The 26,865-nt window shown below is 46.9% G+C and overlaps 1 protein-coding gene across 3 annotated transcripts in view; it reads right to left on the bottom strand.

The window, feature by feature from the left end:
• Nucleotides 1–26,865, bottom strand: part of Jcad (junctional cadherin 5 associated) — a 77,886-nt gene that overhangs the window by 12,536 nt on the left and 38,485 nt on the right. The window contains exons 1-3 of one of the 3 annotated variants that reach the window (XM_041641550.1): nt 20,593–20,680; nt 19,706–19,774; nt 9,225–9,561 (exon numbers count right to left, since the gene is read on the bottom strand). In XM_041641550.1, the coding sequence (XP_041497484.1) occupies nt 9,225–9,505 (281 nt within the window). In that variant the 5' untranslated portion in view covers nt 9,506–9,561; nt 19,706–19,774; nt 20,593–20,680. Of the gene's footprint in view, nt 1–9,224; nt 9,562–19,705; nt 19,775–20,592; nt 20,731–26,865 lie in introns of those variants that run through there. The other 2 variants (XM_041641551.1, XM_041641552.1) reach the window with 2 other exon arrangements.

Raw genomic sequence — 26,865 nt, 5'->3', positions numbered from 1 at the left:
CCTGCATACACACACACACGCACACACACACACACACACACACACACACACACACACACACAGGGCTACGCCGAGTTCCCAGAGGACAGGATGGGGAGGAGGCAGAGCAAGCCTTGCTACCAGTCCGGCATTATCATGGGCCAGAGTGATGAAGCCAACAGAGTAACTGATAAACTGCCTGGGAAGTATCTGAAATACAAACATTAGAAAAATAACACATCTCAAGGAAATTAGCAGACCTACTCCCTGGTTCTGTAAGGTAACTAAGAGAAAAGTTAGGAGGAATCTGTGCTCCATCACACGACTCTTTTCTCAACCAGAGAAAAGACTGGGTTGTTGTTTTTTAATTTTTACCTTGTTGTTTTCTGCAGTGTCTAGGATCAGACCTACAGTGTTACACATGCATGGCAGCATTGAGCCCGAGCCCCGCCCCGTCATGTAAGATGTTTTATTCTGTGTGACTGTGTTGGGGGGGGATGCACATGGAACAGTGCATATGTGAGAGTCACTTTTCTCCCTCTACCATGTATGTGTCTGCGCTTAAACTCAAGTCAGAGGGCTTGGTGACATGGATCTCTACCTTTGACCCACTGAGTCATCTTGCTGGGGCACCCTGCCTTCTTTAAAAGCAAGTCTAGAGGTTAGGAAAACAACCTGGCTTCTAGGTAAAGCTCGGGCTGAGTGAGCACTAGGACTAGTTACACACATAATTCAGGATGGGTGTGGCAGCCCACCTGCAACCCCACAGGTTGGGTGGCAGAGGCAGGAATGCACAGGGCAAGCTGGCTATCAGACTAGAGAGTCAGCGAGCTCTGAGATCACAGGGAGATTGGCCTCGATCTGCATGGTAAAGAGCAATCAAAGATGACACATGATATCACCCTCTAGCTTCTCCACACACATGTATATGCACCCTCATACACATGCCCCCACATACATACATTCACACACACACCACATACACAAGCTAAAAACAAAAAGATAAGTCTAGTACTCAGAATGGAAAGCACTGGTTTTAACTGTTGTCACATGCTCTGATGGGATTATCTCCTCAGTGCATTCCAGGGTCATTATGACTAACTTGTGACCATCTGGGCACAGGATGTATGTGTGGTCTAGTAAAACAGCCAAGAAGCAGAGTGCGGCCTGCAGACAGACCTGGGGCTCTGTGCAAAGGGAAACACAGGCTGCAGGGGCAGCAGTCTAGCAGGAAATGCTACCACTAACTCTATATCACTGAGCCCGCTTTTCACTATGTCACCAATGGCTGCTATCAGAGTACATGATGGTATTTTCAAGAATTTATTGTTTTTTAACTGTATATATTTGGACTTTGAAAATATGCTAAATGGAGACATTAAATGAGGAGTGAGGGAAGTCTACCCAGGGACTCAGGTAGTCAGTGTGCACAGTGGCAACTTTGGGAAACACAGGTTGCTAATACTTATACAAAAGCCTATGAAGTCAGTGAGCAGCATCAGCCTGTGGAGTCCTGCACAGGGGCTTGGGCTCCACCAACAGAAGCTCATACTCAGAAGAAAACGGGCATCTGGAAGCCATCCCTGTCACAGTGTTGTAGGGCCACAATGTCTCTTCCACGCTGAGGTAGCCCTGGGCTTCAGCTGCTCCCACATGAATGCCAAGATTCTTCTGAATCACCTCACTGCCTACTGGTGCAGTAACAAGGAAAGGACAATCTTGGGCCAGTGTGATGGCTCAGTGGGTAAAGATACTTGCTGCTGAGCCTAGCCACCTGACTTGGTGCCTGGGACCTCACATGGTGGAGGAATGGAACTGACAGGCTGTCTGACTTCTACTCATATGCCATGACATGTAGTGTTGAGACACTACAAATAAATATATTTTTAATATAGAAAGATAGAGGAGCAGTAGGGAGGCAGGAAAACGGGCACAAAAAGGACCTAAGACCTGAGTGGCAGCAAAATAAAAACAATTTGGAGGGGCAGGGCCACCAGGGCCAGTGGCTGCATGCAGGGTGGGCTTCAGTGCACATGCGGCCAGGGCCCAGCGGCTGCCGTGCAGGGTGGGCTTCAGTGCACGTGTGTCCAGGGCCCAGTGGCTGCCGTGCAGGGTGGGCTTCAGTGCACATGTGTCCAGCAGTCAGTGGCTGCCATGCAGGGTGGGCTTCAGTGCACGTGTGTTACCTATGTCTTCCTGAGAACGCATGCGAGACGAGAGCCTGTTCCACACATGCTCCACCTCCGAATCATGTAAGATGTTCATAGGAGTTCCCCTCATCTTACTGATTAAGTGACAAGGTCATACTGATGACATTGGAGTGAGCAGGAAGGAGACACTTTTCAGACTCTGTGAGGACCTGTGTCTAGGCTCCTGTGCCCACCACTCTCGGGGAGCAATAAACCCCACAGTATAACCAGCCTCACAGCATCTTTTCAGGGAGAGAGAGGCACCAGAGTATTGACTCCCCAGTCACACCAGCAAGGAACTAGCAGGGCAGAGGCTGTTCCCCGTGTGGCGTGGCCCTTTCACGTTTGGTGCTGGTAGTAGCACCCAAAGCAACGTTTACTGGCACCTCTCCGACTTAGCTTTAGGGAGGTGACCAGACAGGAAACCAAGACAACGATGCCAGGAGTGTGAGCACTTCCACCCTGGTTTAGAAGGGCAGCATGGGTTTTAAGTGTCAACAGCACAACTTGCTGACTGTGCACACCTCCTGCTGAGTCCTTAACCTCCCTATCTCCAATGCCTCACTTCTACAGTAGGGTCAATAACAATTCTGCCTTCGGGAGTTTGTTGGGAGAGAAATGGTGAAATAATACAAAATGCTTTGCGTGGTACTGAACATGGAGAATACTGTTTTTGCTATTGCTAACAAGTTATGACAAGTTCTTGGTGGGCAGGAAATGTCAACATTCTTTCTTCCCATCCAAGGGAAAGGGGCCCAGGCAAGCGCAGAGGAAAGCAGCAAATCAGAAAGCCTGTCAAGATGCGATGGCTATTTGAGTACACATTTTCTTTCTTCTAGGCTGTAATCCACAGACTTGACAATAGCAGGAACTGATGATCCCGCTGAGTGTCCTAACAAAATGCTGTCCCTCCCAGCACAGCTGCTCGCTAAGGAAGAAGCTACACCCATTTCCACAGGACAATGCAGAACAGACCAGTGTTTGGTTTATTAAAACCAAACAGGAAGGGCAGCATCCACCCATCTGCTCCCATGCACATCTCACAGGTAAGGCAGACTATTCTAGGGTACCCTACTTCCTCTAATGGGAACTAATTCATTTTTACCAAGTTAAACTTTCTTGACCGGTTCAGTCCGCCCAGTGCCACTGAAGCCATGAAAGAACATGCTAAGCTAGCTCCCCACTTCCCACTCCCGTTTAGACCAGCCCCCTTGCTTCCATGAATTTGATCACTCAAACCATGTGTCTGGCCCACTGCTCTCTAGCAGCTGAGCTTACACTGGAGATGCTCACACAGACCTGAGGGACATCCCAGAAGCCACCTATGGCCACTAGTGAGCTGCACGCATGGGTTTTTCTTTGCTTCTTCTAAAGGATTTAGGACATTCCTCGTGGAGGCAAAGCAGTGATGCACAGGGATCCACTCAGTTCTTGCTCAGCCTCCTGTTTCCTGCTCAGACTGTCCAGTGGATTCCCTACCTCTCAGACTCACTCAGATCTCTAGCTAAAGACAAGTCTTGTCATGAAGCCTTTTGGTGATGCCATGGCTGCCAAGACACAGGAAGGTCTCTGGAAGTCCTTCCTCACCACTATGCTTCTGTTCCGAGGAGCTACCTGGCCTCTTGCTGAAGCAAACTCTGCAGCAGAAGGCAATGTGGTATACTGCACAGGAGACACTGGGGACCTAGGTGCGCCGGAACAAGAACAAGTGCCTTGGAGGAGAGGGAAGGAGAGGCCTGGGGCTTTGCTTGCTCAGGAATCTGCATCATCTCCTATGACGAGGCCAAGCCACAGTACCCTGTTTTGAGGATATAAACCAAGCCCCAAAGATAAATAAAGTGTGTGGGCTTAGAACTGTGGAAAGAGAAGGGGATACGGAAACTGATGTCAAATTTAAGCACTTACACACTCCTTATTTTAGAAAACCATTATAAATAGGGTATGATTTGAGAGAAGTTGAAGAAAAAAAAAACCAAATGAACTGTTTACCATAGCCAGTAGCACCGTTGAGAAGGGATGTTTATCCACCTGATAGAAACCACCCAGGATGAGAGCCTGGAGCCACCACATCAGAGGCTCCTCAGCTTCTCAGTCTCTAATCAGTCAAGATGCTGCTACTGATGGATAATTACAAGTTAGCCCCAAAGTTAACTGACAAGACCAGAAGAAAAAAACAACCCGGATTCCCTGGGTGAGGCAGAGCGGAGCCTATTGTGGTGACTTCCAGATCCGAGCCTCGGTGCTGCTGAGTTACTTTACAGCTTCCTCTGATTACGCCAGCCCTCAGGAAGCACATTAAGGAAGCCCGTGAAGGCTGATAAAGCTCTCCACATATTTTAATTGGAGCTAAGGATCAACCTCACGAGAAGCATGCAGCTCCCTCCACAGAGTCCCATCTACTTTCTCTGCGTGTTCATGTGCGCGCACTCATGCATGCATGTGCCCATATGTGTGGACTGTATGTGTGTGCTTATACGTGTGTGCTTGTATGTGTGTGCTCATGTGTTCTCATGCACATGTATGCTTGCATATTGTACCATGTTTGTGCTCACACGTACATGTTCCTGCACATGTGTGATCATTCATGTGGGTGATGGCAAGCAAGCGTTGGATGTGGCCTGTTGATTTTTCTGTCCTGTTTAAGTGAATTTCATGTGGAACCCGCTGCCAGTTTCACAGACAGTCTAAGGCCACTGGGGGACCCTAAGCCTCCAGGCCAGCTCTCTGAGGGGGCTGCTGATGTAAACAGGGAAAGGCCAGGCTTGTGAAGAGCGGTGGATGCTCATGTCTGGGCTGTGCTCTCACTTTCTCACCACTCACGACAGGATGTTTGACAACAGCCACTTGGAAGCCACAGAGCTCTCCCAGGTCAGCATTTCATTGTGGGGAAGGCATAAGAGCATTCAGAGTGGCAGCAGGGGCATGAGGTGGCTTGCTCTGATCTCAGAGGCTGACCAGGAAGCAGAGACTCCAGGCTAGAAGCATCAGACTGTAATTCCCAAGGCCCTCTCGAATATGGGATTCGTCTCCATATGCTGTGAATAAGTTTTATTACTATTGCTTAATAAAGAAGCAGCTTCGGCCTATGGCAGGACAGAATACAACCAGGCTGGGGGGGGGGGGGGGCGGGTAAAGTCAGGGAGACACCATGTAGCTGCCAAAGGAGGCAGATGCCATTTAACTGGCCAAGAAGCAAGAGATAACAAAATATGAGCCTTGTGGTAAAACACAAAATAATTGAAATGGGTTAATATAAGAGCTAGTTAGAAATACACCTGAGTGTTGTAATTAGTATAGTTTCTGTGTGACTATTTGAGTCTGGGCGGCCAGGAAACAGACGAGCAGCTTCCATGGTGCCAGCATGGGCAACTGCATCCACACAGAACCCGAGAGAGCTTGAGAAGGGAGTTTAGACACAAAAGAACAGAGTTAAGCGCAACTTCTTGGTGGCAGCATTTTCTTTTTCATATAGACTGTGCAGACTGCAAGCAGAGGCGCCTTTAAGAAATGGCGGCTTCCTGGTTCATGCTAGGGTTTGTGAGCACAGTGAAAGGGCAGTGTCCACTTACACCTCTCCCCAGGGGCCCACTCCCCAAATAGATTCCACCAATGAGAAGTCCAGGACCCCACAGAGCAGTATCTCAACCTAGGGACTGAGAGCTCAGCTCCTGAGTCTAGAGAGGACATTCCACATTCAAAGCACAGCAGGGCCGGATGCTCAAAATCTCACGGCCCAGAAGCTGCCTTGATGCACAACCCTCTATGGGGAGCTACAACATCCATGGCTCACCAGCTGTGCAGGAGACACACCCTGAGGCACATGCTGCTGTGTCAGAACTTCGGAGAGATGGGGAAGGGCAGCAGGGTGCTCTGCTGTTAAACCTCTGTCAGAGTTAGCTTCAGCGGTCAATCTGAAACAGACCTAGAGTCACCTGGGAAGGAGCCACCTCACCTGAGGAACTACCTCCATCACAATGCACTGTGGACATGTTTATGTGACAGATTTTTTTGATCATTGATTGATGCAAAAAGGTCTGGCCCACTGTGGGCTGTGCTACCCCTGGGCAGGTAGGCCAAGGCTGTACAAGAAGGAAGCTGACACATGGGCTTGGGAGCAAGCCAGTCAGCAGTGCTCTTCTGTGGTCTCTGCCTCAGTTCCTGCCTCCAGGGTCTGCACTGAGCCAGTCCTGCCTCCTTTGATGATGTAACAAGCCCTTTCCTCCCCAAATTGTTTTTGTCAAGGAGTTGTATCACAGGATCAGAAAGCAAACTATGACAATATCATGAAAGAGAAGAATACGATTGTCCTGAACCTCTTTCTGGGGCATAGTCACTGTCCACACAGGGAAAGGGCTGTCCAGGACACAAAAGAGTCAAGACCACTCACAAGAAAAAAAAAACAGGGTGAATTATTCCTCTAATAAGGTTCTACAACTTCAGAAGGTGAAGCCTAGCTAGCAGACGACTGTTAGGATTTATTGAAGGCTAGACTTATTCCAGGTTCTGGCCTGGTCTCTCTGCACACTACCCAACACGATGTGAAATGCTCCCACTGCCATGGACCAGACTTTCCCTCCATGCCTTCTCCACCATGTAAACCTGCGATCTCTGGAACTGTGGCCTACAATAAGACCGTTCTCCTTAAGCTGCGCTGGCACAGGTGTGAGGAAAGCAGTCAGTTCAGCTTATCAAGCAGGCCAACACTCCTCTCCTCACCATGGAACCTTTCCCCAGCCAACCCAAGGCTGCCAAGACCTTCACCACTCCCAGAACCTGGCACATTGAAATACTTAGTACTTCCACAAATGCCTGGGTGCCAGACTGACACAGTGAGTTTATTAAAGAATGAATACTTAACAAAGTGAAAGTGTTGGCAACTGGAATTAGCTGAGTAGCGGATATATCAGTAAGGTATCAGATTTCAGGACATGGCAACCCCAGAGGCCAAGACAACGTGCTAGAGAATTCAGGGACAGGAAATCCCATGGGGTAGACCTGCAGTGGTGGTGCTAAGAAGGCAGGGTCACCAGACAGACAACTGGAGACCCTGGAGACAGACCTGGGGATGGGGTGGATCACTGGCAGCAGTTAAGGCAGACTGGTCAGGCACAGGTGGTGCCCTGCAGGGCCTGCTATGAAACCAGGTAATGACACAGGCAAGAGAAGAAAGCTAGGCCCTTGGGAGTGGTCACACAGTCGAGCTCAGAGCCTATCTTCTGTGCCATCCAGCCATAGAGTGTCTGCAGACATAGAGATCCAGAGAGCAAGTTCTCTCTAGTCATTAATTTAATAAACTGTACACAAGTGAGAAGTGACTCTTGGTCCCATCTCTGCCATTCGAGCGCTCATGATTTTAGCAAGTTCTCCTGAGGGGAAATAGTTCCCTTCATGCCTGCCTCCTAGAGATGACCTTCTCGCTTCAAGGGTCATTTTGCTGTCAAAGGAAGAAAGTGCCTTTCCCCGTCATTCAGAGAATACCTGTACATGGCCCCCAGGCTTAGGCACTGGCATGGATTTCTGCAACCAGGTATGTCTTCTCTTTCTACTCTGTAAGCTACCCTTTCTACCCAAAAGCCACTATCTGCTATCAGCAAATCTCAAAATCACACAGAAGAGGCATCTTTGTTATCCATATGAAAACATGTCAAGTGTGTCACACGGCCACTCATCTGAACACCCAGTCATGACACAAGGAGAGGCAGCAGCTTGCATGAAACTGAGCCTCTTTGAGTACAGACTGGGCAGGGCTACCTGCTGGATCTCAGGGGCCTGATTCTACACACGGGATAGAAAGCCCGAGTTCAGGGTTCAAAGGCATTTCTATATATCCAACAAGCACCAGGTATAGGGTTCAAACTCTGTAGGAAACACCGAAGAAACAAGGATGGGGCCAACCTTGCTGTCTTGTGATCTAAGCGGAAAGAAAGATAGAAGCAGCACAAAAACTAGAGGAGAAAATCATCCCATGCTTGCCGGCCAGCAGCGTTCTCATAACCCTCAACCTTGTCTGCTCTGGGAAGGCTTCTGGGGGGTCGTGGCTGACAAGCCTAAGAAGTAGCATGAATTCTGCAGGGCTTCCTGCCTTCAGCATGGAGTCCCCCCTGAGCCCGGCCCCCCTGGTGAAGCGGCTAGGAAAGAAAGCTCACCATTACGACACAAGGCAAGAAGAACCCACCACATTTTGTCATTGCCCGACATTCAAGGTACTGAAGGCCCTTTAGAGTCCTTCCACTGCTGTCTGAAAGCTGGAGACAAGCCAGCTCTTCTCTGGAAAGTTGACCTATGACTACAGAAGGCTAGTTCTTGCCCGTTCTCTTAGCCCAACATTGTTTATTTCTTTGGACACCAGCTTCACCTGTCTCTTTATCCCCTCTGGCTGATTATAGCCAGTTTCACAGCATACTGTCCACCTAGAGCTCTGCTTTCTATAGACTTTCCCTGTCCCAAGATAAGCCCAGCTTGATGGAGGGATGGCATGAACTAAAATTGTTTGGAAGGGTTTGGGGGCTCATTCTCATGTTTGCTAAGACTCCTATTTTCACCACCCAGGCAACCCACACTCCTATTCTATCATAAGGAACCCCCACAGGTAGACCTGTGTTCAGACAGGACAACCACTGAAGGACAGCATAGGTGTAAATGCAAGTTGGGCCAAATATAGGGAGTACACACCCCTTTCCAACTCCCTCAATCTACAAACCACTGAACTACATCATGAGGAAGCCAATCATCCTGGAGTGTGGGGTGAGCATGAATGAGCTCTACAGGGTTCCAGGATGCTCCTTCTACAGTTAACCACTTCACAGAGAAGAAAAGCAGAGCCAGGAGATGTGCTGCTGGCCTTGGTGACTCCATTTACACACCAAGGGGAATGAAGGTCTGCACCCAGCCCCGGGCTGACTACAGCCAGAACTCAGACCCCAAATGCAGCCCAAGCAAAATGTCTTTGACATTCTTCCCCCAACCCAATCAATCAGGAATAGGTGATTTACTTACATATAACCCAATGCCAAACTCCCAAGTCAAAAGAAAGCACTGGGCCAACAGGACGCTTACCCTGCCTCAGGAGCTCTGGAAGCAGAAGTGCTCTGGCGCTCCCTGTGGCCTCTTGGCTTGCTGCTGTGGCTCTCAGAGCTCCTCACATTCCCTGTCCCCAGGGATGTCCTACTGTGGGCATGGGCTGTAGGGCCATCCTCATATCCATTCAACAGGCGCTGGTCAGCTCGGGTTCTTGTCCCCGTCGGCCGGCATCCCTCTGATTTGTCCTCACGCGGTGCTGAGACATCTCGGGCTGGCTTGTATCCATGAGAAATCAGGAGATCTTCCACACTGTACATGGCGCAGTGTCATCAGAGCTCACGCAGCTGGACCATCATGGCGGCAGGACCCATCACTGGAAGGGCAACCAAGAGCTGTCTTTATGAGTTCCCACACCAAAGCAGACACCATCCTCCCCAGGCCTCCACTGGTGAAGGGAAACTCACTGTGGCCACAGAAGCAATTGTTAGGAAACATATCTGGCAAGCATGCAGATGTGATGAAGTTGCCTGCTCCTGCCGATGGGAATTCTCCCTGGATCCCACACTGTTCTGCTGACCACTGGGTACATGCCCTTAGAACACACGGACAGAGATATCTCTGTGGTCAGCTTGGGGGTGATCACACTTTGTAGGTCTGTAACTGTGCATGGTGTCCGTCTAGATTGTAGAAAGCCGGAAAGCTCTGGGCGTTAGTGACCTCAGAGAAAATTTCCTGTCACCATTCCTGACACTACTTCGTGACTTTCACGGATTCACAGGTGGGACGTTCACGTATACAATCAGGAAGGATTCAAGGAACAAGAATTTGTTCAAGTCAGCTTAGCAAGGACCCTGGCTAAGAACAAGAGAAAAGAGGTTGCAGCACAACTCGGGGCTGGTGAATGTGGAAGGTGGCTACTTAGCCAGGGGTGTTGCTGGCTACATCCCCAGCATCCAGAAATTAATATACGTTCTGGAAATACTTGTAGAATGGATGCATGAATGAGAGAAGAGGCACCGGGGCAACATTCTGAAGACTAGTTAGAAGCTGGATGGATACACTGCATTTGTCAATACAGAAGTGGGAAACTGGGCATTTAAAATGGTCTCTGGGCATGATGACCTCAGGGGAGTAAAACCATGTCTTAGAGACAGACTCCTGGTGATCCAGGGGAAAGGGTCCTTACCTATGAGTATGTGTCTTCATACAGAGATGGTTATATGTATCCCTTCCTCAAGAAATATCCATGTGGGCCACTGTCCCACTGGGGTTTGGTAAATAAACCCAACATCCCTATGTGCCCACAATTCAGAAAAAACCTTCAATGGGCTAACAACCCACGCCAAGGCATATGTGTCTTTTAGAAGAGCTCCAGCTTTCAAAGTGACCTAGGATGACTGAGGTCAAGGGATCTCTGATGTTGAAAGTCTTACCTGTTTTACTCTCTGGGGCCTGCAACACACAGGTAGGAGTAGAGTCTGGCTTCAGTGCTCTGGGCTGAGCCCCAGCTGACCCATAGGCCTTACCCATAACCCCAAATGCCAAGTGGACCCTTCACCTTTACCCAGCGTGGCCTCTGCTGTTTCCACATCCACGTGAGGCACGGACCCTTCTCCTACAGGTCCCTGTGCACTGTTATTCTAACACCTATGTTTGGCTTGATTCTGTGAAGTTGTTTTCCATTTAAAAATGAATGGGCTGCCTCAAGAGGTAGCAGTTTACTCCACATTAACTGCAGTGGCCGCAAGATGGACCAATGAGGCGAACCCATGGGGCCCCGGAAGTGAAGTACACCTTCCACGCTGCCGTTCTTGCTCTAGGCGTCTGCTGGAGGAGGCCACCAGCAAGCTCTGTGTGTTTGCATCTAGTGAGCTTTTCTGTTGTTCCCACATTCTTCCAGGGTCTGCACCCTAACAGGAGCTAGCCACTTAGTGAAGGGACTTGTGTCCCAGAGGGTTCTGTCACTGGGAAGAGGAGTCTAAACAGAAGCTATTGCAGATGGTCTGCCCCAGTAGCTGAGGTGGAGGGTGGATATGAAATGGCTGTGACATCACGAACACCCGTGTTTTCCTTAATAGCAAGCCCATTTTCTCACATGCATACGGATCTGCTACTTACCCCAAGAGAGGCTAGGTGCCCCAAGCAGGACGCTGCTGACTTAACTACTGCTGCTAGATTTCATGGCACCCTGTGAAGATCACAGGACTCAAGGGTAACCCGGCAAGCTGACCCAGGGAATGCCTCATGGGGCCTTCCGTCACAAGCTCTTCCCTAGTTTGGTCTTGTACAACTTGGACTAAGCCAAACAAGTCTTTTCATTAAAACAAACTTTGTAAGGCAGCATACACAAAGAAGAAAAACTGGGTCTATAAAAATTCTCTTTTCTTGTATAAAAGGTTTTATGCTGAGCATGTAATTAACATTCTAAGAATAGTTAAGATAATGCAAACTCTGGGAATTTCATTCCTGTCTTCTAAACTTTTAAAGGCAGGTGAAGTGCGCTGGAGTGCTGCCTGCTCTTCCGGAGGACCTGACACTGCACACACACGTGCAAAACACACGTGCATAGAAAACAGCTTAAAAAAACACTTAAAAAAATAAAGGCAGGCATGGAACTCTCAAAATTTGGGAAACAGAAGTGAAAGGATCTGTGCATGTTCAAGGTCAACTAGAAAGAGACAGAGAGAGAGAGAGAGAGAGAGAGAGAGAGAGAGAACAAGCAAAAATCCCAGAGAACAAACATTACATTTCAATGAAAAAAAAAAAAAAGCCAGAAATCAAACACAACACTGAGTGGGAAGGAAGGTCAGGTTCAGCCCCAAATACCCTTTGTTTACCTCTATTGGTCTGGTTTAAATTATGCTTTCATGAGATGGGACCAAAAAAGAAATGCTTATTAGCATGCAGGCTCTCATTTAGGTGGAGAAGGAGGTAAACCAGAGCAGCAAGAGCGCTGAGGAGTCAAGGTTTTCTCTCTGGGCTTTGTGACTCATGCATGAGATCTAGTTTCTATCTTACTATTCCACTGTTCCCCTTGGGAATGCTTGTGACCAGCTAGGAACTGTTCAAAACACCCTCCTGTAGGTCCACAATACATTTCTATTCATAGTTAATTTATTCTTTACTCTCTTGCCCTTTAACCCCAATAAACTCTCTACAAATCACAAGAAAACCTTGCTTTATGTGGCTCGAGAAATGGCCCAATAATCAGAAGCGTTACTGTTCTTTCAGAGGATCCGAGTTTGCTTCCTGGCACCCCATCAGGAGGCTGCAAGGAACTCCAGCTCCAGGAAGTCTGACAGTCTCTTTTAGACACATGAGCACATGCGCGTGCGCACACAGACACACACATTAAAAAATAATAAATCTTTAGAGGTAGAGAGAGATGGCTCACTAGTTACACGGGCGCTTACTGACTTTCCAGAAGACCTGAGTTCAGTCCCCAGGATCCATGTTAGGTGGTTCACAACTGTCTGTAACTCCAGCTCCTGGGGATCTAACACCTCTGGCTTCCAAGGGTATCTGCACTTACATGCATATACCCATCCACATAAACATACATGCATACACATAGTTAAAAAACAGACACACTTTCAAAAATAGTAATAAATCTGAGAGGGGGGAGAGAGAGGGGGAGGGAGAGAGAGAGCGATAAGAGAGAGAGAGAGAGAGAGAGAGAGAGAGAGAGAGATTGATTTGCATTGAAAGTAAGTGTGCAATCTCGGACACCTAAGGGATAGAGTGGACAGCCTGTGTGTGTCTGCCAGGTGACAGAGGCTGCACTAGCTGCCTGGGAAACTTATTTCCCTTTGAATTCCCAGGAAGAACCTGATGCAGGCAAGGCTATTTCCACTTCACAGATGAGAGTACCGAGGTTGCACATCCAAGGTTGCACAAAGTCTAAATGGCAGCCCTTACATCTGCACAGGTCTGTCTAGGATGGCAGTTCCGGCGACTCGTTTAGATCCCTCCATAAATATCTCTCTCCTCCCGATTAACTAGCTTCCTGGTTTACAAAATAATGCATGAACACAAACAAAGAAAGAAAAAGATGTGGGGGCCTCAAGTTTACACCTAAGTATTTAACAAGAAATCCTGATTTACTGTTTAGGTGAAGGTGGCTTTGCCGCTCTTTACACACGTCGTTCCTCCTTTAACTGAGTACCCCACGGCAACACTAGTGTTAATTTTTAGACAAGTGACAAAGTGAGTTACTCAGAAACACACCATTCAACTGTATGGTGACTTTCACAGGCCGCTAAGTCACTGTGGGTTTCAGGTTCTTCCTAAGTAGCCCATTATGTAAAACCAAAAAGCAGATAAGCCAGGAGAACATCCAAACCAAATGAGCAAGGGGCAGCAACAAAGACCTTGCATTCTTAAAGAAAAAGAAAACAACTGCTACCTGCTATGCTGACAATCTGACAGCTACTGGGAACTGCAAGTGGCCTGGGGAAGGATAGAGTGCTCTTTGGTGGACCTGATAGGAAGAGCAGAGGAAGAGTTAGAAAGTCCTCTGATGTGCAGGGGAGCTGGCAGAGAAAAGGATGGGAAAGAGGGCACAGAAGTAAGCTTCTGAAAAAATGCCAGGAATGACTTGGTGTGACTAGGACAACAGTCAACCCATTTGTAGAAAGTATTTCTGTTTCAGAAGACAACAAATAATTTGATTTTGATGCAGCCCACCTTTCTTGGCTAGTTGTATGTCAACTTGACACAAGCTAGAGTCATCAGATAAGAGGAAGTCTCAATTGAGAAAAGGCCTCCTTAAGGTTGGGTTGTATCAAGCCTGTAGGGCATTTCCTTAATTGGTGATTGATGAGGAAGTCTATTGTGGATGAGCCATCCCTGGGCTGGTGGTCCTGGGGCTGAGATTTTAAAATAGATGAATTTTTAAAAAAGGAAAAGAAAGCAGGCTGAGCAAGTCATGGAGGGCAAGACAGTAAGTAGCACTCCTCCATGGCCTCTGCATAAGCTCCTGCCTCCAGGTCCCACACCACTTGAGTCCCTGCCCTCACTACTTTAGCTGATGCACTGGGAATGAAGTAAGTTTCTTCCAGTCAAGGTGTTTCATCACAGCAATAGTAACCCTGACTAAGGCACCACGCATTCACCACAATTTCCTTTTCCTCTCAAATCACTATGTATTATTATTATTATTATTATTATTATTATTATTATTTATCAAAAGACCAGTTTTGTCCCTTTCAAAGAACCTAAGTGAAGCCACTTAGACCAGTCAGTCATTCTTCTATGGGCCACAACTCCTATGGGCTGGCATATCAGTTCATTAACAGTACACAGTTCATAACAGTAGAAAAATTAGTTATAAAGTAGCAACAAAATAATTTTATGGTTGGGTGATCACTACAGCATGAGGAACTGTATTAAAGGGTGGAAGCATTAGAAAGGCTGAGAACCATTGACTTAGACCAACTTACTGTGCCAGATTTCTGAGTTCTATATCACCTGTGTCCTTAATATTCAAATGACTGAATTATAAAATCAGAAGCCGCTGTTAACAATGCCCTTGCATTAGGATGGAGCTGTGCTTCCCAATCCCACTGTCCCTGAGCATGCAGTGGGGTGTGGGTAAAATGAGAGAGAGAGAAAGAAAGAGAGAGAGAGAGAAAGAGAGGGAGAGGGAGAGGGAGAGGGAGAGAGAGAGAGAGAGAGAGAGAGAGAGAAAAAGAGACTGCATGCCAGTGTGTGAGCTGTGTATCAGAGTGTATGTGTGAGACAGAGTCTGTATAAGAGAGTGTGTCTGTGTTTAAGAGTTGCTTTTCTGTGTTTGGCGTGTATGCGTTTGGTTTGTTAGAGAGAGTTGTATGTTTATGAGTTGGGTGTTTTGCCTGTGTGAGTTGGATCTGAGTTGTATGTATATGTGTGAGATGCATGTGTCCAGATGGAGCCTGAAAAGCAGAGCTTTGGATCCCTAACAGAGCACACTGGACAAGCAAGCTGATGTACTGAGGTTCTTCACAGCTCTGGAAAGCTCGACCCCCCTCCAGCCTGTCTCTCATATGACCACAGAAAAGTAGGGAAAAAAAGAATAGCTAAATAGGTCATGTGCAGCTAAAATCTCTGACCTTGGCCTCATTAGCACCCATGCAGAGGCCACCCAAGAGAACAGAGGCAACGGCCACACAGTGAACAGAACATTGTTTCTACAACCAGCAATTCTTCATTCCAAATAGCACACTTGTTCCAGCCCTTATTCCTCAAGGTCTGTGTTTAGCAGTGGGTATGAAGGACACTGGAGAATATAGAGACAAACCCACGCGGTCACACCCTCCACGGTGATGGTATTATTTCCAGTATGCTAAGTCCCATCACTTGCAGGAGAGTGGTAAACAGATGCCATTTAATTGTTATCAATTTCTTCTCCCTTCTCATTTGTAAAAATAACATTTTTATTTTCGTATTTGTAGTCATAAATCTTCCCACGACAGTAAGGGGAGTGAAATATCAATAAATTCATTGCCAAAACAAGAACCTTTCTTTTAAAAGTTTGCTTAGAACATGACTTGAACATGAACATGAAGAGACAAATACCCAAATACAAATCTGAGAGAAATTCACTCATCTGAAATCAAAGAAACCAAACCAAATTGCTAAAAATATAAAAAAATTAAACCAAATTGTGACCATTCACACCCCAGATTAGCAAAATTTAAAAGTACATATTTTTATTTAGGTGTATGTGCGTTTAGAGCACCAGATGGGGGTGTCAAGTAATTGCAAGTCACCTGTTAGGGTGCAGGGGACTGACCTCAACTCTGGGTTCTCTGCAAGAGTAAGACAGTCTTTGGACCACTGAGCCATCTCTCTAGCACCAAACATTTGTGAAAGGATATTTGCTGCTGCTGAGAGCACAGTAATCTGTGTGTTTTGAGTGTGTGGGAGAGGTGTGTGCAAATGGATAGTTCCTTTCTCAACAGTGCTTAGGAGCCCCACCGGATGGTACCTGCCTTTAATCACAGCAGTGCGAGGCTGAGCCAAGAGGTTTGACAAGTCAACCTAGACCACACAGCTAGATTCTATCCCAGGAAAGCAAAACAAACAAATGATGAGATAATAAGTAGTAAGAGCTCTGAAATTCTATGGACTGATAGTTTCACTTCTTGGGACCCATCCTAATGACATAAGCAGAGGCCCATACATATAAATCTAATGCTATTTATATAGTTTTACTCATGATAACATGTTGAATTAGATGTTTGTTTGATGGGACATTAAGTACACTGAGGGTTGAAGTTTGCACAAACAAACATGAATAAATTTTTTTTCCAGGTATTTGAGGCACAGAGAAATGTCACATCTGACATGGGTGTGGAGAACTGAACTTGGATCATCAGCAAGAACAGTAAGTATTCTTAACTACAAAGCAATCTCTCCAGCCCAATATACTACTTTATCATTAATCAGCACTCATGAGCAGTTATCACACTCATTACATTGTAACTTAAATTTTATCAGTATAAGCTATTAGTTTAATATATTGTCAACAAGTAATAATGGAATTCGTAAGGCAGCTTACCCCTGACAAAGCTTTAATAACCTGGTAAGTGAATGGTTGTTTGTCTCTTTCTAGTAATCTTTGGTTTGTATTCTAGTTTAAACCCTTTTCAAGCAGAGGCTGTCTTAGGTAGAATTGTGCAGGTAGGCACCTTTGAAAACACAGTTCCCATCAGGAAGAATCAATGGCCATCAAAGGAATGTTGAAGGAGGAATGAAGGAATGCTAAATGACATGAGGCTCCGGTCCCACCTGCCAAAGGCTCCTGACCTGCTCCTGAAGCCTCAGTCCCACGCTCTGATGATGGGATCCATTCTAATGGCTCCTTAGACGATCCCCCAAACTCCACAGCTGGATCCACTGACATTCCACGCTCCAGGTGTCACTGGCCCCTTAAACTACTGGCAGCTCAGTGCAAGTATTTGCTGCACTGACCATGTCTAGGTCTAATGTTATGATTAATAGATAACAAAGTGCCTTCTTTAAATAAGGGGTTAACAGCCAAGCCAGAAAACAAGCCAGAATGGCGTATGTTGTTAGTGGCGTGTGCATGTGTAGAGCTTTCTCCCCGTGGAAGAACTGTGTGTTTTATCACGAACAATGGGCCATCATTTCCCTCTCTAATCTTAATTATTAAATAACTGCACAGCTCCAGTTTAAGTCCTGAGACAAGAAGTTCTCACGAACTTGTTCCCATGTTGCTCACTTGTGGAAGCCATGAAGAGCATATGCAATCTGTGAAGTGATCGCTTTGGTAAGACAAGCATCACTGACCTGACTTTTCTTCAGGTAACAAGGGCAACAAAACAGATGGGAAACCAGGCTAAAATAACAAGTGGTCTTGGTACACTGTTAATGGTGGGTAAGAGAGTGGCAGGGGGAACACAGTGTCAGATGCCATGTGCTTTAGGGTTTAAACAAGCATTGCCTCTCCTAACCCCATTTCCTTTATCTCCACTAGGGTCAGGGACACACACACCTCCAAATTCTGTGTCACACGATCAGAACTTTGGTTACTCCACTGCATTTTTATGAGACTCTAAGTACCTCATTGACATTTCTGTATGATTACAAGTTATTAAGAAAAGATAAAAACCAAGTAAGATTTTTCTTTTTAATATTCTGTTTGAGGGGGAATGTAAAATCCGGAATAGTTTGAAACTTTCTAATTTTATCCCATTAGCATAAGCCAACTGTCCCAGGAGAAGCTTCTATTAAACTTATTGTTATTATTATTATTTTTTTAAAATTTAAAATACCTTTAGAATAAAAAGTCAACATATTCTAAAAATGTGAAGGCTCAAATTATTTCATGTAACTTTTACTTACTAAGAGTCATGAAGTTATTTCAAAAGTAAACATTACAAAATTAAGTGATTTGGTAAAAGAAAGAAAAGGTTCCTGGTGACCTTGCGGTGATAATGGAGCGGCTGATGTCCCACCTCCCCCAGAATACGCTCGCTTCCATTCTTTCTTCTTGACTTCTTCAGCCAGTGAGTACCTTAGTGCCTGCTCACAGCGGTATGACGGCGCAGAAGAGCCAAGCTTTGTCAGTTATACTATACAGGCAGAGCCAACCACAGCCAAAGACTCCCAAGAAAGTGGTCTGACAATAAATCTTTGTGTATCTAAATCACATCCTCTAAAAGTCGTCAGAAAATATAGTTACAGAAAGTAAAGGAAATAAATACATTTTAAGTAAGATCCTCCAAACGCAAATTAATAAAAAGGGGGTAGGGGGTTGTGTTTAAAGGATGTAGTAGAGTCAGAAGGTGGGTCTTCCTTTCCCTGACCTCTGGCTTTAAGAAACTAGTATCTCCCAGCATTCATCACGCTAACCAGGCTCTGGAAGCCAAGGCTCCACTAGGAAGATAACCCTTCCCACTCAAGAGGTGAAAACTAACATCTGTTACAACCAAGAGAAACTGCAGCAAGGATTTGGCCACAGTCTGGGGGAGGGGGGGTTTCAGAGATAAAGTCTTGGCTTATCAAGTAAAACCCACACAGAACAATCGTTTCAGCCCAGCACTATGTTCTGAACTCTCCAGATTAGTTACCGTCAAGTCTCGCCAAGCTCATTAATGCAGAGACTGGCCTCGGACCATGCTCCCTGTCTGCTGCTTCCAAAGGAGAGGGGACCTGCAGGAGCCACTAACTCCTGGGCTTTGGTGCTAACAGTAAAGATGGGGTTTATTTTTAAATTGCCTGCCACAAAACAGATTTCTAGTATCTTTTCAGATTTGCTTTTTTTATAACTGAAAAATTGACCCATTATCTATTTTCTTTGCATATCTCCAAAGGCTAGTTAACCTTTCCTAGTGAGGGAACAACATCCAGCAGGCCTCCGGAAGCCACGACCTCTCAGATGGGTTACCAGATAATGCGGATGAGCCTGTCAAGCCCTGCAGGGCTTGGGGCTGCTCAGGCATGGCCCATGTTCCAAGAGGTTGGAAAAACAAACTTTCCTCTCCCCACAACTGAGTTCCCTCACTACCCTATCTCCCTAAGTCCCTAGCACCCTCTGGACCCTCACCTCCCAGTCTTGGCAGCAGAGGGTTTGCAGCAGGAAGGTCCCACAGATTAAAGGCCTCTGTTCAACAAATATTTGCTTGCCCACTGCAGTAGGAGTGAAAGTTTGCCCCATGACGGTCTGCCTAGCATAACTGGGAGAGACCTTCAGGAAGTTTGCCCAAGCGATGAGGAAGATTAGACCTACTATCAAGGTACGTCCAAAGATACAGAACATTGTGGAAAAACCAAAGAAAAATTTCAAACTCCCAATTTTACAGAAAAAGTCTAACACAACTCCCATGAAAAGAAACCTTCACAAGACTCCCAAAGTCCTTTCTATAGGTGTTCCTGTTATATTAGATGGCTTCGGTCCACCTGACAAAAGACTGGTTCCCTGAGTTTTAGTTACTTGGGCTGAATATACTCTACTTTTATCTTTTCTATCCTCTATGCAAAGCGTTTCAGGATGCCAGAATCCCACTACTCACCTCCCTCTCGGGGCTCCTCCCATCTTCTAAAGCTCACTCCCAATCCCTAGATATCTTTCCTTTCCGAGTCTGAAAAGACAAAATTCCAAAGAAAGAAAACACGAATCTGTAGAAGAAACAGATTAACTGTCCCGGACAGGAAAAGCCTGGAAGTTGTGTGGTCCAGCCAGAGCCAGCCACGCAGACTTGGGCAGACAGACCACAGCGGAGCACAGATGAGACCCGGCTGGGGCACCGCCAGGCTGAGCTGGCTGAAGTTCCCCGCTAGATATTTTCCTCCCTAAGAAGAACCCAAGGCTCTCAGCCTCTTCGGCCAGAGACCGGAGGCGGGAGGGGGGCGGGGGGTGCGTGGAGGCCGGAGTCCCGGGTCACCGGCTGCGGGCGGGGGGGGGGGGTGCGAGGAGACTGTGGCTGGCTGGTCTGGGCGTGGGGACGCGGGCGGCTCCATCCCGTTGAGCCGCTTAGCGGACTGCCAGCCACTCCCCGGCGGGTGGCGGGGCCGGGCGGGGACCCGAGCGGGCCCAGCCACTCCCGATGTCCCACCGCCGGTCCCGCGGGCCAGGGCGTCGTGGGAACCGGGACTGTCAGTCCTGGGATGGAGGGTCCGCCAGATCGCGGCACGGGACGAGAAAGAGGCCCACGCGAGACCCGCGCCCCACGAGAGCCAACGCCACCCTGGCCTCCTCCCCGCGCCGGGCACCTGAACGGGGACCTCAGTCCGCGGGACGTGGGGCCGGGCTGCCACCCGCGGCGCGGGCGTCCCTTCACGCCGAGGCAGGGACCCAACAATGTCCGGGCTAGAGAAGTTGGGGACGCGCGCGGGAGGCTGAGGTGGGGCCCGTGGGACGCCAGGGGAGTGAGCCGAACGCACAGCTGCCAGGACTTACCGAGCGGTCCCCGCATACTGTCCCGCGCCGCAGCCGCTGCCGCTGCCGCTTCGGCCGGCCGGGGACCAGCACGAGCCGCCCCGCCTGCTACTACCCGGCGGAGCATGCTCGGAGAACAGCCTCACGCCCCGCCCGCCGCCCCACATCGCTCCGCCCACCGCCCAGCATCGCTCCGCCCACCGCCCGACCCGGCTAGGTCCTCTGGGAGAACAGGCTTAGGGAGAAGGCTGCACCTGGACCCAGGCTGCGTGAGCTTCAGAGACAGAGTTAGAGAACAGAGCAGCAGCATTCTTACCCCTCGTGTTTGGACCATGTCAACCCTAGGAAAATGTACACACACACACACAACACACACACACACACACACACACACACACACACATACGATGGCACGATGGTGGAAAGCAGTGATAAGATAACAGACTAGTCTTTTACAGACTAGGAGCCCTGGAGATCCACTGTTCCATCCTCTCCTGGGGGAGGTGAGGAGGGCAAGGATGGGGGTAGCGTGCGTAGGGAAGGATTTGCCACATGCAGGGTGTGGACATAGAAGTCAGACCCCACTGAACACTCCTGACACCAACCTGGCCCCACTTTTCACTCTTGCAACAGCAGGACAGAGAGCTCAAACTGCTGTACGGACGTGCTGAAGTTCAGGCTCTGGAGGCCACAAAGAGGACATAAAATGGTAAACTTTGCCGAGGACTGGGAAAGAGTTCAGGAACATTGGCTAACCCAGAGACCATTGTGTTGACACGTCTGTCCAGAGCCATCATACAGGGACGAGTTTCTTCCGTGGTATATGCCACTGCCAACTCACTGAACAAATAAACTTTTGTTGTGGGACACTGCATGAGTCAGGGTCTGTAAAGGTACCTGATAAACCTCTAAAGGAATCTAAAAAGTTCCATAAATATATATTTGGTTTCCTTCATGCTGTGACCCAACTAGTCCAACAATGACTGTTTCCTGACTGAAAGGTTCTGGTGAAGACTGGATGTCTCAGCAACCCCACTGTGATGACGGACTTCCAGGGAGGTCCTCACCAGCTTCAAATTTCTGGTCTGCACTGGAATCCTGAAGAAGTGGGTTCACCAGCAAAGAAATAGATCAAGAACAGAACAGAGAACTGCCCAGTGAGAGGGAGGGCAAGCATGCAAAGAGCAGAACCCTCCTTCCTCTGTGGCCTTTATTCCGCCTGCTACCAGAAGCTGTGTCCAGATTCAGGGTGGGCCTTCTGACCACTAGTGATCCAATCAAGAAGAATCCCTCACAGGTGTGTCAGCTGCTTGAGGTTTAGTTAATTCCACATATAGTCAAGTTGACAACCAAGATTAGCCTTTGAAGATACCCATAAGTACCTCTTTTCTAAGATACAATCACATAGACTCCATTTCCATAGACTCCACGTATCTGTGTCCTTGTATGCCTACCCACAGGCAGCCAACATTCCTTCAATCAGCTTTTGAACTGAGATTAAAATGTGTCTGCCCACAGAACAATGTCATGTTATGGAGTTTCGGGATCAATCACACCAAAGTTCCATAATGAAACTAGGATGCCATACAGCTTCAGCAGAAAGAAACACTGATGAGATGCTAAGAAACTGGACAAAAAAAAAAAGAAGAAATAATAATGTTTTAGCAAAAAAAAAAATAGGCAAGATAGAATTAATCAGGAAAAGGAGTGATACTGAAATTCTTCCATTCAAAAGAAGGCAACTTTGCAATTTCGAGAATTTTTCTGATTCCTTGACCCTCCTCAACCCCTATCTAAGTGTTGGGTCTCCCCTTTGTTCGGGATTGGTGTAGCATGCACCCAGCTCCAGCGCATTTTAGCAATATCTAAGGCTCGGTTTCACACAAGAAACAGAGGCAAACTATTGGGAAAGGAGACTGTAGTAGCACAGGTAGGGGTTGGAGCTACAGGGAGAGGGTCAGGAACAGAGGTGGGGAGATTTTGAAGATCTGAGAAATGGGAAGTAAGGTTCAAATGAACAGATGAACGTGATCACCTGGACAACAGGTGTAAGAAGACAGGTGGAGGTAAAATGTAGTGGAGAAAGTCACTTGTCAGACACTTGTCACCACTGTGCAGACATGTTGTGAAAACAGACACACATCAATCAGTAAGGATCTAGAGCCTGTACCCCAGCACCCAGGAGGCTGAGATAGGAGGATGAAAAGTTCATGTCAGCCTGCTACATAACAAGATCCTGTTACAAAGATAAATAAACACATAAATACAGAATAAGTAAAATGTAAACAGTCTGTGAAAACATTTATAAAAGTAAGCATATATGCATGCAGTCTACTTGATATGCACATATATACACATACACATGTTTATAATTATGGATTCATATTAGAGAACATTTCTTCATAAGGCAGGCTGTGGCAATACAGAAAACACCTGTATATATTTTAATTTGACCATAGAGGAATAGCATGCCTTCTCCAACCTCCCAGGCTCACAGTCGCCATGCGCTCTCCAGAAATCTTCAGTTCTTTTCCTCTCATCCACTGATGTTGAAGGGTTAAATTGTGGGGAAAATACTTATTGGTTATGTATTGTAAAATATACAATATGGTGGAAAACAACTTTCGTCACAATAATGTTAGAAACATAAGCTGGAGAGGACATGCCGGGTCCCAGCCCGGATGCTCAATGTCCCCACCTTCCTCTGAATCCTGGACAAGAGATTTCACAGACTCAGGAAGGAACTTAGATTACTGAGTCATGGGGCAGATGTGCAAATGACTAGGGAAAGAATACTTAACAGTCTGCTTAAGGAAATTAAAATAAAAAAGACGAAGCCCCGGCTTCTTTAACTTGATGCCTTTTCAAGGCTCCAGAGCAACCCGTGTGCACCCTTCCTTCAGTTCCGTCTCCGATGACCACAAAGCGTCCTTTGGTTAATTTAGATAGTCTCTGATTTTTTCGCCTTTAGTCTGTAAAACGTTCCCATTTGTCATCTTTGTTTAAAAAGATGGATGTTCTTGATAAAAGCTTGTTTCCCGCTTGTTGACTTGTGGAAAGGCAACGGTGGCTACGTATAGAAAAGAAAGGGCCTTGTGTCAACAGGGCCATAACGCTTGATTAGGTATTGCTACGTGTCCCAGCCATCCAGATGCTGGACTCCCTCATTAGTTTGCCATAAACTAGACATCAGTTTTCCTGAAGTGTTCTCGAGTCCAGGAGCCACGGAAAGAGTTTGGCTAGTAGCTTCCTGGCTTTATTAACAAACTACGTGATCAGAGTTCTCATTGTGTGTGTGAGTTTCTGAAATCTGCCCTCCAAATGTCCAGACCATTTCTGAACACAGCAAACTTTGAGAGACAAGGACCAGATCAAGCACAAAAACTGGAAATACCTACCATGTGTAGAGTACCTAGGTTCAATGTGCAGAGCCAGAAAAAAAATGTACTGGAAATTGAAAAGTTTCTGCATCCTGATAAACCTCTCCACCCATGCAATAATCTGAATTAGATCAAATCAAACCAATTTAGAAAAGGCCCAGGTTTAATGGATACCAATGCTCCTGGGTGACTTTCCAGTCCCCCCAAGAGGAGCCAGGGAAGAAGACTGGAAAACCATGTGGTTATTCTCCAGGGTGCAGCTTAAATACCCAGTGGGGGTGGTCTTAAGCATCTCTGGTTCTCTGGTGAGGGGTCATTGTTTGGTGGGCTTTCTCGGGAGGGGGGGTGGAGTCTGAACTGAGGCAATGACCAGGCGAGGAGACTGGGGATGGAACTTCCACCTGAACATCCCAGACTCAGGATATATGGATGCGAGGTGCTGGGGTGACACTTCCAACCAAACAGAAGTAAGCTGTGCTGAGAGTCTAGAGTGATTGGCATTTAACACACACTGGGAATGCAGTAGCCATTGGCATCACTGTGTGAACAAGCAGAGTCTACAGCACTGTCTTCCATGATGGCTTAGACTTAACACGGAAACATATTTCACAAACGTTGAGACTAAGGAAAGGCAAACACTTTTCAATTACACTTAAAAAAAATCCACATGGTTACTGCAGGAGGGGAAAAGCCATTTTTAATTTTTAATAATTGGCTATCTATGTGTCAGATTTTTCCCATGTAGGGCTACACGGGAGAACAGCTACTCCCCATCTCCCAGACTGTGTCAGCTCTCACCATGGCAGAGCTGCTGGTCGCTGGTGGTGGGAGCCACAGTCCAAGCACCCCTGGCCTGCATTCAGTCATGCCTTTCCAGACTCTTAAGGAAAACTCTTGAGTGCTGGTCTCTCCTGGGAATGGTTGGGTCTGGCTGGTGTCTCCCTAGGACAGAGAGATGCCAGGGTAGATTTTAGCAGACCAAGGTATGACCAACAGTAGAGGGGAACCTCAGGCTCCCTCTTTCCTTTCTAACACCAGTCAATCAAGAATCAATCAAAATTAGCTCAGTACTTTTTAACTCCACGTGACTTTATTTTTGAAATGGGAAATATGTGGGAGTCTGCAAGATGACTCAGTAGGTGAGGTTCCTGCTGTCAATCTTGACAACCTGGTTCTGATCCTAGAACTCCAGTGGTGGAAGGAGTGAACTGACTTCAGTAAGTTGCCCTCTGATCTCAATTTGTACACTATAGCATGCATGTGCACACACACACACACACACACACATGCACACACACACACAACCAGGTAAACAAATGTAAATACAGCCGGGCAGTGGTGGCGCATGCCTTTAATCCCAGCACTCGGGAGGCAGAGGCAGGGGGATCTCTGTGAGTTTGAGACCAGCCTGGTCTACAGAGCTAGTTCCAGGACAGGCTCCAAAACCACAGAGAAACCCTGTCTCGAAAAACCAAAAAAAAAAAAAAAAAAAAAAAACCAAAAACCAAAAAAAAATGTAAATACAATTAAAACGGGAATTATGTGACAACTGAAGGGGTGGGGGTGCAGAGGTGAAATACCGACTTAGTATTCTTGTGGCCCCAGTACTGCAAACAAGCAAAAATAAGCTGTTTACCAAATATTATAGTAAGAATGCCCCAGGGCTGGGAATGCTGTTCCGTTCACAGAGACCTTACCCCAGATTCCATCTACAGCCCTGCATGCAACTTGTAGTTCTGGATGTGGAGATTGGAAGACTAGAAGTTCAAGGTTATCCCAGGGCTAGTTTTTGCTACATACTGAATTTGAGGCTATCCTGGGCTGCATGAGGCTCCATGTCAAAAATAAAATAAAGTAAAAGCTTCTGTTAATAAGAGAATATGAGGCATATTTTGTTAAATCTGTGACATAAAGTGAGACAAAATGGCATTAAGGTGGAGAGAGGCAGGAGGATTAGTTTTCTGTAGACATAATTAAGGAGACCCACAAGAGCCTGGAATAAAGGTAACAACTATTTATTAATTTGGGGGATAAACTCACAATAAGGGCAGAGAGTTGTGGTCCTCTGTGGCTGCTAGAAACAGCAAACAGAACTCTGACCACCAACCAAGCGAGTACAAGCTTTCTGTCTGCACTTGTAATACCTCAGACCACGCCCTAATGGGCTGGTATCCAAAAGGCTATTGGCTGAATGAATTCCCGCAACACTTTTTCTTTAGTCTTTCTCATTGGCCAGACTCTTTCCTTCCATATTCCTGAGGGTAGAATGCTTATGGAGTTGTTTGATTTTGAAGTAATTATTCTATTTGTGTTGGAAAGGAGATAATCTTTCAGAAGAAAGTTTTATCCCATTACTAACCTTCCCCTCAAAATCTTCTACAGCATTTACCAGCTTTCTTTCAACCACTGTTACAAAACCACCCACGACAATCACCTTATACACAAGGAAGTTTTTCTCTGCTGTGGTTTCAACTCATTATCCGCTGGTTCCATTGCTTCTTAACCCTTAGTAACATAGAATATCATGAAGACTGGTGCACCCTGAAGCAAACCTAACCTCTTTATGGTTACTAGAGGTCAAAAGAGAGAGGAGGGGTCAGGCCTAAATATCCCCCACAAAGTCCTGCTCTTAATGACTGTGGTGGTTGGAAAGAAAATGGCCCCCATAGGGAGTTGTGCTTTTAGGAAGTGTGGCCTTGTTGGAGGAAGTGTGTCACTATGGGAGTGGACTTTGAGATCTTTGCCCAAGCTATGCTCCGTGTGGCATAGAGTTGCTTCTGCTGCCTGTGGATCAAGATATAGAACTCTCAGCTTTTTCTCCAGTCTCATGTCTGCCTCCATGCTGCCATAAAGATAGTGGACTAAACCTCCGAAACTGTAAGCCAGCCCCAACTAATTGTTTTCCTTTATAAGA

The sequence above is a fragment of the Microtus oregoni genome, unplaced genomic scaffold (assembly GCF_018167655.1).
Source record: "Microtus oregoni isolate MIOR12 unplaced genomic scaffold, Mior012 000070F_ref0000104, whole genome shotgun sequence".
Classification (NCBI taxonomy): Eukaryota; Metazoa; Chordata; class Mammalia; order Rodentia; family Cricetidae; genus Microtus; species Microtus oregoni.
Note: the sequence above shows the minus strand (reverse complement) of the source record. Positions and strands in the feature narration are given on the sequence as shown.